The sequence below is a fragment of the Solanum stenotomum genome, chromosome 9 (assembly GCF_019186545.1).
Source record: "Solanum stenotomum isolate F172 chromosome 9, ASM1918654v1, whole genome shotgun sequence".
In the NCBI taxonomy this organism is placed as follows: Eukaryota; Viridiplantae; Streptophyta; class Magnoliopsida; order Solanales; family Solanaceae; genus Solanum; species Solanum stenotomum.
The window spans coordinates 4,883,205-4,895,085 of record NC_064290.1 but is presented as its reverse complement, the minus strand read 5'-3'; the positions used below and the strand labels follow the sequence as shown (position 1 = coordinate 4,895,085).

At 33.4% G+C, this 11,881-nt stretch overlaps 1 protein-coding gene across 1 annotated transcript; it reads left to right on the top strand.

Moving 5' to 3' along the window:
- Window positions 1-5,739: 5,739 nt before the first annotated feature.
- Window positions 5,740-11,713, top strand: LOC125876450 (uncharacterized). Its single transcript, XM_049557638.1, has 2 exons — window positions 5,740-6,575; window positions 11,268-11,713. Exon 1 carries the CDS (start codon window positions 5,867-5,869, stop codon window positions 6,563-6,565), a length of 699 nt encoding a protein of 232 aa, XP_049413595.1. The 5' UTR covers window positions 5,740-5,866; the 3' UTR covers window positions 6,566-6,575; window positions 11,268-11,713.
- The last annotated feature ends 168 nt before the right edge of the window (window positions 11,714-11,881 follow it).

The window sequence follows — 11,881 nt, the reverse complement described above, 5'->3', positions numbered from 1 at the left end:
TAATTTATGGGATAAGTTTTGGGGCTAATCCTTGGTGGAATGAGCTGTATATGAACTTGCATCAAGACAAATAGGTATTATTTGAGAAAATGAAAATATAACAACCAATGAAAAGACTAGGAAGAATAAAATATAGTAGTAGTTAAGAAATCCCAAAGCCCAAAACCACACTTTGTTTTTCCATCAATCAATATTAATGTTAACAAAGTGTGTGGTCTGGTCTAACTCAATGTCAAAAGTTAGATATTGTGTCTGTCTGGTTTAACTCAATGTCAAAAGTTAGATTCATGAAATAAGCATTGTCCACATCCTTTAACTAATTTGGAACAATTTGAACACTAACTCACACCATGGATAACTCGAGTCCAAAGCGTGAAATAACATTACATCAAGACAAGTAATGCGTGACATTTTGAAACCTCTTGGCATGTCTAGATTGAACAACTAGAGCGTGAATATAATAACATGTGAGTTCAACATAAACAGATTTGGCTTTAATATCATGTAAAGAAAATGAAATTTGAACTTAACCTCAAAAACTAGTTTAAGAGATAAGAATTGTCTAGTTAACCAATATGGGAGGCACTTTAATTGCTAATAGTAGTAGTTAATGGGTACTAATCACTCTTTGTCAGCTGATTATTACAGAAATTAACATTGTAATAATGCACTAAAAGATCAAGCTTGACTTTAATAGAAAAAAATAATGAATTAAAAAAAAAAGTGTAGGCAAGAAATAAAAAGAACCAGATCCAATTAACCAAAGTAGCAATACAAACTACAAAGATGAAAATACAAATTTTATAATATGAGAAAAGCATATAATAATGGCATTTGACAGAGTGGCATAACATGGCATTTCACATTTGTGCTAAAACTTAAATGGTTTCAACTAAGAAACAGAGCGACTTAGCTTGTTATTCTTTAAAGTTATCATTAGGTAGGTCCATATATAGATATATTATTTTTATTATTATTTTTTGTGAAATGTGTCTTTATTCCTTTGATTTTATTTTTTTTTGTTTTCCACTCGGAGCCCACATTGGAGTCCCGATTAAATTTGGATTGCGTATTACAAGGCTCATTCGGGGGCGACGCTCCCAAAAAGATTTTCTCCATATTCAAGGCTCGAACTTGAGATCTCTAATTAAGAGTGAACCATTACACCACAAAACTCATGTTGGTTCCCTATGATCATTTAACAGTTAGAGTGATACTTTTGGAATTTTCCAATATTATTCCCACTTAGAAATACTTTTACAAGATAAGTTGCCTTCTTGGGGGCCAGCCACTTTACTTTTAAAAATAGCCAGTCATTTTCTTTGTGAATATATCACATTTTATTTGCTTTAATGTAAACTCAATATCTGTTTAAACAAAATTTTCTCTTTTACTATAAGGGCTAGCTAATGTTCTCTATGAGGAAAAGCACTTAGGTGAGATTTGAAATGACAACTAATTATAACCTACAAAGATAACTCATGAACTAGAATTTTTGGTTGTTGTCATTGTTACTTAATTGCTATAGGTTGCGACGTGTGCGCTTTATCTAGTGTGACAATACTACAAATCGAATTGTTTTTCTAAGTGGACATTTGTGTGATAACATTACAAAAAAAAGTGGTGCTTTCAGCGTAATATGTTATGGTCTCAATGCCCTTGTAAAATAGTGATGAGTTTCACATGTTTGACCTACGCACGGTTAAAATGATTGGCCACATAAGGTACCACCCACACTACCCTTCCCTACTACATTATGCAGCAATCTTACAACTACCCAAACAGGACATGATCTTAAATAGAGATCTTATCGCGATAAATAAAATACCCATAAAATTACCTACTAGATTGAGCATCTCTATCAATTTGGATTGAGAAGCCCAATTTTGTTGGTCTCTCACTTGTCATGGGCTAAACGAGTGGACTCCTTTATTTTAGATACATATGACCCAACATTGAACTGGAGATTGAGGTTGCTCCATCAATTGTTGTCATTATAGCAAATAATGGAAGATATTTACTATGTCTCATTTTCAAATAAATTGATTTTTGCTTCCGTTCATTTTTAACTGTCATAGTTTTTTTTTAGAGTCAAATGATATGAATTTTGACTAACATCTTAAGATGTACTTTTTTTTTTAATCATATTGATATGCAAAATAATGCAATTTATAATACTTTTCGTCTAGATTTTGAATAGCTAAAATTTTATTTCAAAATATCAAATTAATGTAATCTAATTGATCTTTAAAAATTAGTCAAATTATCCTTGAAAAATGCAACATGACAATGATTATGTATGTTGTTTCATTTAAGTTCAACTTGTATCATCATAAACATGAGACACACACAATAATATAATAAGAATATAGGTTTCTAACAAGCTTAAAATATCATCTTTATGGACCTTTTTTTCCCCACTATGTCCTATTTGTAGTTAAGTTTGTATTGATTCCAAAAATTTACAGGTTTTTAAAGATAATTTCCTTCCACGGGATTTTAGATGAATATTAACTTATTTTAATTCTATCATTGACCATAGTTTTACATATATGAATTGAAATACCTTCATGACATGAACAAACTAGTTCAAGCCACATTTGGTCATTTGGTGTATAAGTTATTCATAGATTAGTTATACATAGGTCCAAAATTTTTACCAAATCATAGTACTACTAAATAATACCATACATAATACATGGATTATTTCTCATATACTTCCTACCAAACAACCTTGCAGGGTGTATACATAGGTCCAAAATTCTTACCAAACATAAACTAAATAATACAAACATAATACTAAATAATACAAATATACAATACATAATACATGAACCATTTCTCATATACTCCCTACCAAACAACCCTATAGGGTGTATACATAGATCCAAAATTCCTACCGAACAGAATACTAAATGATACCATTCATAATAAATAGACTATTTCTCTTATACTCTCTACCAAACGACCATATAGGGTGTATACATAGGTCCAAAATTTCTACCAAACACAATACTAAATAATACAATACATAAGTACATAGATATTTCTCCGACCTATACTCCCTACCAAACGACCCTGTAGGGTGTATACATAGGTCCAAAATCCCTACTAAATACAATACTAAATAATACATAGAGTATTTCTCCGACCTATACTCCCTACCAAACGAAATTTGTATCAATTGTATTCAAATCAATTGTATACATAGAGTCCTATCTGTAGCTAAATTTGTATCTATTGTATTCAAATCAAATATAGGTGAGCGTTTTGTATATTCGAAAAACTGTATTTGTACTTTGTATCAACTGTATTTGTATTCATACAAATACAATATGCATTCATCCTCTCTGACTAATGTATTATGTATCAATTTTATCCAATCAAATATATGTGAGATATTTGTATTTTATATCGATTGTATTTGAAAAACTAAATTTGTATTCAACTTTATATGTATTTTGTATCAACTATATTCGTTATACAATGAATACAACATGTATTCATCCTCTCTCCTCCCTCTCTCGATCTCACTCACCTGTCTCCTTCCTCCCTAGATCTCGCTCGCCTCTCTCCTCCTAATATGTATTCATTTTGAGACAAATCAATTAGTATTTGTATTTTTCTCCGAACTCCGTGGAAAAATAATCAATGAATACAAATATGTAGCAAACTAAAGTGTAGCTACGAATTGCAAATAGTGAAACTATAGCTAAAGAGTCTTGTTAAAGGCCTAATGTTTGATGTTTTTGAAAGTTCCCTTGGAAATTTTGCCAATTGCTAGCTTGGCCCATACATTAAACCATGTGTATTTTAGTATATTTGATAAGCCCAGTTTTGTTGGTCTATCACTTGTCATGGGCCTAATGAATGGACTACTTAAGTTTAGATACTTATGATTCAAGATTAAACTGGAGATTGGGGTTGCTCCATCAATTGTTTTTTATTGCAAATGTGGGAAAATAATTAGTACAATGTTTTAGTTACAAATAAATTGGAGTATTGAATATTGATCATGGGTTGCTTCATTTAAGTTCAATTTGTATCATCATAAAAATAAGACACAAAACACAATAATATAACAAGAATATAAGTTTCTAACAAGTTTAAAACATATTTCAAATTATTAAAAATATTTTTTTATGAAGCTTTTTTTCTTTACTATATCCTATCTGTAGCTAAATTTGTATTGATTTCAGGGATTTGTAGGTCTTTGAGACAACTTCCTTAAAAGTGATTTTAGATGAATATTAACTTATTTTAATTCTATCACTAAATAGTTTCACGAATCAGTGCATCTATAGATTGACACATAATATAAATAAACTATTTCAATGGATATTTGATCATTTAGTCACTAATGTGTGCTATTTATATATTTTGGTGAATATAGTCTCCTCTCAACTCTAATAATATAAAAGAAATAGACAAACTATTTCAATGGACATTTGATCATTTAGAAATAGACAAACTATATTTTCAATGGACATTTGGTCATTTAGTCACTAATGTATGCTATTTACATATTTTGATGAATATGATCTCCTCTCGACCCTAATAATATAAAAGATATAGAGAAGGAGGGGAAGGGGAGTTACATATATGTATCAGAGCAGGAGAAACTCCGCCAAGTAAATCTGATAAACTTATGTACAATGTTTTGGTTGTAGTAATGTGTTACTGTTTAGTGGTGTAGTTAGAATGCGAGCAATGTGTTATTATTCAGTCATGAACGTATGGAGGGTTGAAGAAGACCAATACCACTACTGGAAAAGACCAACTTACCCCTCTAGAGAAGCACACGTGATGGCGAAAAGCAGCTTCCTCTTAAACTCTTCTACATATGATTAATTAATATAAATGTTGAAATTGATAATTAGGTGCTGATTTTTTATTTAAAAAAATGATGACATGCACTTGTTTTGTTTAAGTGATATCTTTAATTTTTCTATGATAAGTAAACATTTAATCGTTAATTTGATTTTTTAATTGATTTTAACTTTTAAATAATTTCACTTTTACTAATTTATCAAATATATAAATAAATAAAAAATATCATACATTAATTTGATCAACTTAGAAACTTATCCAAACACTCTCCTAGCCATCATAGTCATATCAATATAAATGCCTAAAAGAACCTCGGCGAACGCTCTAGATAGAATTAAACATATACCTCAGTTTATTTGTTATTAAATATGAAATTGATACTGATAAAGTTATCTTATAGATTTTTATCCTATTATATATACATGGAATATATTCGCTCTCTCACCTGAACTAATTGAGAGCGACGAATTCACATCACATTTTTTATTCCTTAATATGATACAAATAATAGATAAATAATTTGGAATCTAACTAATACTAAAATCAAATGCAAAAAAAATATAATTGTATCTCAAAATTATTATTGCTTATTCCTCGTATCAAGTTCGTCATGAATCGTAACGAAAAGAACAAAGAAAAGTTGACTAAAACGAGATAAATGACTCCAAGTGTTCATTCGTAACCAAAATATGGTTTCTATTTTTTTATTTTTTATTTTTAAAAAAGAAGAGAAAAACAAAATTGCCACAAACACCTAAAAGTAAAAAAAAGAAAACGAAAAAATGACACGTGCCATAAGATCTAGATACTTCATCATAACCAATCAACATCAGTATTATTGCCACGTCACATATCGTCCTTAATAAGCAAAGTCCCACCGATATAACGTGCACATCCCTACACTTTATTCCTTCCTTCCTTTTTCTCTTCACAGATTCCAAAAAACGAGATCGTAAAAACCATTTCTTCTCTTTTCCCGATCACCGGAAGTTACATTTTCCTCTCCTTTTACGGCGGAACGCCGCGGCGGTGGTGGATGGCAAGAACCAATAAATATACCTCCCTTAACTTTAACGACATCTACGAGAAGAAAACTACTCCTAACTCCGCCACCTCTGGTAAATCAAACTCTTCTTCATCGTCGTCGTTCGATAGTCGTAACAAGACTATTATCTCCAACTCTCGTATCCATGGACATATGCTTGTTCTGAGTCGGCCTACTCCAAAGCCAATATCTATTCCACAAACCCAGCCTATTCCGATCCAGCAACAACCTAAGTTACAGAGCCCGAGCCCACCGGATCAAATCCGAGCTGGAGCTGAATCGGACTCTATTTCGCTTCGTCCACAAGGCCGTACTGGGGCCGGACCCACCACCACCCCCACACTTTCATCATCTCCTGTGAATCCGCCTTCACCTTTGCAATCGCCTTTGCCTAAGTCGAACCGGTTCGTGCCTCCACATCTTAGACCGGGATTTGTAGGCAGGGAGGAGAAACCGGTGCCGGATGTAGCGAAGGGTGGTCAGGGAGTGAGAGGTAGACCGGAGGTTGGGGCTGGGCATCATCATCATCAAGGATATCTTGGGTCGTCACCTAATAGGTACGGAGAGAACGGTAGGCCGAAATCGGGAGGTGGGTATGAACGAATGAGGAGGGGATTTAGCGAGGCTGATTCTGTGAACTTTGTGTACCGGCCTAGTTCTAGCGGGGCTCGGCCCAACTCTAGTGGATGATGACATCATGGTATGATTCCTCATCATTTGATATCTTACCTATTCGTATTTCATGCTGTTGGGAACTTTTTCTAGAAATATGGAGCAACTGATTGAACAATTTATTTCCTTTGTGTTTATCTCGTTTCAATTTGCCTAATTTTTTGTGAAGTAGTCCTTTTGGTGTTCATTTAGATCTGTTAATTACGTTTGAACTTGTTTCATGAGTGTGATTTTGTTTATTATGAGCTTGTTTGGTAGAGTGTATACACCTTACCCCTACCTCGTGGAGGTAGAGATGAGTAGTCATTAAGGTTGTTTTCCTTACCAAACATGAGAAAAAAGTTTCATTTGATATTATTTGGAGGGAAGAGTATATAGGTTTGAGTTGTCATTGTTTACTCATCTTTGGATTTATCTTTGTTATTGCCTTTGATTGGCAAGTAATAGTTCAATGCTTGCAAGGCCACGTACCTTATAGTATGCGAATTCAGGCTTTTGTCCTGATCGTAGATGCTTGTTATAAGATTTTGTGAGTCACTAATAATCAAATAAGTGCAACTTTTACTTTCCTATAATTGGTTACCACACACACACACACACACGAATATGATAAAAAACGGTCACCATGTTTTGAGATTAACAAAGTTCTGTCTCAATGTTCATAAGGGGACATTTACGGTCCCCTTTCTAATTCAGATTTTGTTAAGTCCTATGCTTGCTGTGTCAACTATCAGCGTACTTTTCTAATAGTATTTCGTTTTGTTCTCTACACTGAATATCTCTTGAAAATATGTCCGGGTGATTTGGTGATTTCCCCACTTTTTCTGTGCCATCAGCATTCGACCGTCTATCACGAATATTCTGTAGATGTTTCTTTGTGTTCCCTAAAAGGATAAGTAGTTAGCAAACGAATCATGTTTCCTTAACTCAAACATGCTTTTTCAATTTTGTTTATCTCAAAATGTTTTTTGGTGTTTCATTCCCTCTTTCTGCTGTGAAGAAAGTGTTCTAAAAAAGTTGTGATTCATTTCAAATTTAGCCTACTGGTTTTACCTTGGATAATTCTGAATAACCTTTGAAATCTTTTTTTATATACAAAAGAACTAGCCTAGCTGTAGCTTTGAAGTTCTGTTTATGTCAGTTGGAACTTGGAGGAGGCTTTTTGGTTGAAAAAGTGCGAGAAAGAACTTCACTCAGTTTCTTGAGAAAACTTTTAGGGATTTTGTTTGTGCAAATCTTTTTCAAAAAGTGAAGGTAATATTATTATTATTTGAAATGAGGTGTTCCGTTCAAAATTAATAAAGAAAATCACATATGTTTGAAGAACTTTGTGAAATTGATGAAATATTTAAAAACTATTGTTCACCAAAAAACTCTCTTCCCAATCATGAAACACTCACAAATCTTAAAATTGCAACAAGTCAGTACTCAAATTTTTAGTTTAGAGGCTTCATAGATAGATAGTAGTCAATCAAATAAGGCATGCATTCAGTTTATGTTTTGACTTTTATGTCTCGTCTTTACTACTATTGTCTTGCTACTTGTATTACCTTATCCTTAGATTTCTCTTTTCAAGAACAAGACCATAACTGTACTTTTATTTCAAAGAATCACCTAAAAGTGTCCCTCAAAACGAAATACTATTTATCCGTTAGGGTCGGGCTATATAGATATAAGTAACTCAAATACCAAAAGGTTTTCAAATAAAATTAACTTAAAAATGCAATCGCCAACCTCATTTTCACCTATTTCGGCCCTAGCTTAGAACGTCTAAATGGGATCAACTTATTTACATTCTTAGACCCTAGGATTAAACTATGCAAATAATTGAACACCCCTTTATTGAAACTTTATGCCTCGTCTTTTCTATTATTGTGTTGGGAGGATAGAGTGTACGCAAACCTTACCTCCTACCTTGTGGATGTAGAGAGACTGTTTTCAAAAGATGTTCAACTCAAGTAAGTAATAAAAAGGAAAATGAAAACCTTAAACACTAGACAGAAAAAAGAGAAGTCAGGGAGCTAGCAAATGTATTGATTACATAGTACAACAATATAATGCCGAATTTCATTCATCACTATTGTTAGTCTAACAATAGGGAATTAACAAATATATTAATTACAAAAATACGACAAAATATGGCCTTTACAACAAAAATGACAAGGCCATTCATAAAATTAGGGAATTAGCAATCCTATTAATTACAAAATATGACTTTTACAATAGAACTTGAAACGCCATTCATGACTACAGTAAGTTTAGTTAAATTTAACAACTCTATTAATTACAAAGTACATACTTTAATCAAATTTATCTACTTCTCAGCATCAAACCGGAAGCACTTCAGTCCCCCTCGTTTCGTCGAGACAGGTGGCGCTCCAGATAGCTGTGTAGGGTTCCATGGAGTATGAACTATGGAGGTTATGTTGACAAATGCTATTATATCGCCGTAAATAGCAAAAAGTTAAATGGCAAAAGTATCCATAACAACACTATTGGACAAAGAAAAGAAAAGAAATATTATTTATTAGATGCCATGTCATCTTTGTAAGGGGGCTAATGAATCTATTAACCATTTAATATACACTTTTGGGTGATTCTATGAAATAAATACTTCTAGATCTCGCCCCTTTACAAAGCTGACATCTAATAAACTATTTTTCTTTACTTTTTTTTTGTCCAATAGTATTGTTATGAATACTTCTGCAATTTTACTTTTTGCTATTTACGGTGTTATAATAACATTTGTCAACATAGCCTCCATACTCCATGAAACCCTGACTGCTATCTAGAGCGCTGTCTGTCTTGACGAAATGAGGGGACTGAAGTACTTTCGGTTTGATACCGGAAGTAGTTAAATTTGATTAAAGTATGTTTGAAGATCTGAGGTATTTGTTTTCCATTTGGATAATTCTGAAAAACCTTTGAAATACTTCTTTTTGTATACAAAAGAACTTGCATAGCTGTAGCTTTGAAGTTCTGTTTTTGTTAGTTGGAGGAGGCTTTTTGGTTGGAAAAGTGCGACAAAGAACTTCACCTAGTTTTTTGAGGAAAACTTTTAGGGCTCTTGTTTGTACAAATCTTTTGCAAAAAGTGAACGTATTATTATTATTTTGAAATAAGGTGTTCCCTTCAAATTAATAAAGAAAATCACAGGAGTTGGAAGAACTTTTTGAAGTTGAAGAAATATTTGAAAATTATTGTTCACCAAAAAACTCTTCTTTCAATCATGGAACACGCAAATCTTAAGAACTGCAACAATTCCAAATACATCTTCAACTTCCACCAGCCTTTTCTACAACTATCCAACTGAAATAGACAGAGGGATGGATCAAAATAATGTTGCTTAATTTTGGCTAGTAGAAAGGCAAGGAAATATAGATAGTATATCATGTTCCATCAATGGATTGTGGGACACATCCAATGTAAGATGGACCACAATCTACATTTCTATTTGCAACGAATTTTCTGGGAGTGTGAGGTAGGCCGATATTTCTTTTGGCAACTTGTGTATCCAAGTCTATGATGAGTACCTCTTTACTGAGTTAAATTACTATAGCTTTTCTGAATTCTGCACTCTGTCGTGGGTAAGGGTGCTAGAATTTTCCTCAGATATGTTCTGAGTTCATTCAAGATGTACACTTGAAGTGAAGAAGAGGGATATAAGCTTTTAGAAAGTTTGTTAAGTCTTTCCTAGGCCTTGAAAAAATCTGTCAGACGTCTTTGCCATCCAGCACACAGGAAAGGGGTTTGTACTGCAGTTCACATAGAATTCACTCTATTGTGCATTGGATCAGTCAACCCCACGATGGAGGTCATATGCTTAATTTCCAACCTTCCTTCCAGCCATACCTATACGGAGCATGACTTCATGTGAAGTGCAGCTATTACTCATGTATGTTGCAGGCAGGTCCAATTATAGAATCTGTTTGTTTATCCGGTGCTTGAGACAAAACACTGGTCCATAAATGTGGAAAATAAGATGTTTGTTCATAATAAGAAAGCTAAGATTTTCTTTTTCTTTTGAACTACTTGAAAGGCTTCTGAATGATATTTACATTGATGGTGCCAACCATTGGGGTTGTGCTTCTTCCTGCTATCTTTCACGTTCTTTTTTTTTTTTTGGGTGGGTAGCTGTGTTGCAGTTGGTTCAATTGTATTTTTCGATATCAGTGGTGTTCGTGTCAGTTTGCGCACACCTCGATTGTTCTACTGGTTGTGTTGCAGTCAGTTCATGTGCGTCATCACTAAAGAGTATAATGTTCTATTTTACTGTTTGCATTCTGCAACTTCTTGAAGTGCTGCTTTGACTACAATTTGATGCTGGTCGTTCATGAGCATCAGTATGAGGAAAGTGTAGTGTTTTATTCTGCAATTGCTACGAGTGTCAAGTTTTAATTTTTCAGCATCTTGTAATATGATGTGTCATATGACATGCTTTATCATTCTGTTTGTTAGGAGTGCAAATTAAACATGACTTATGCATTAAACCATTAAGCTAAAGACATTCATCGGGAGCCCAAATCCTTGAGGTTTAGGGACCACAATCTTGCAACTCCAGTTGTCATCCATAGTTGATTTGCATGTTGTAAGTTAGACATTGTTAAACATAAAGTGTGCTGGACATTGTCAAACATAAAGTATAATGATGACCCTCTTCCCTGGCACTGTTAAGAGAAGAGACTGTGTTTCTGATCCACATTTTTATTTTGGTTGACAGATCCTGATGGAGCTTAGCTCCCCCCTTTGCCGATGAGGATGGAGAGGTCTTTTCTGAGGCAATTAGGCTTTTGCAAGATCAGCTGTGGATGGATGTTAATGTTTATTGAAGTCATGGAAGTTGGATTATGACCAGGTTGCTCCTTTTGTCTGCAGTAATCCCAGTAACCAAATCAGGAGTTGCTGGTGTTAAACGAAGACGTTCAAGGATCAAATTGTTTCTTTCATTTGTCACCTTCTAATTTTCTTTGCTTTCGTGTCTACCTTCTCTGCTCTCTCCAGAAGAGAGAAGGCTTAGATGAAATTTAGTGTATTGTATGTTTTACTCTGTTATACTGTGCAACTACCATAAATTGGTGTATTCTGATGATCTGCTACCACCATCACCATATTGTACTTTCAGACTATCTGTACCAACAGTGCATATGAATTTGTTTCTGTTTTCAAGGTTTCTTTCTCTTTCCCCACTTAGTTTTGTTACATGATATATAACTAATTTCTGCTATTTTATAGTAATATACAAGCATAATATATAGAGCACTATTTTAAAAATTTATCAAAATCTTTTAATCTAACTTTACATCAACAGAAATGAAAAGAGATAAAGAATCTCGC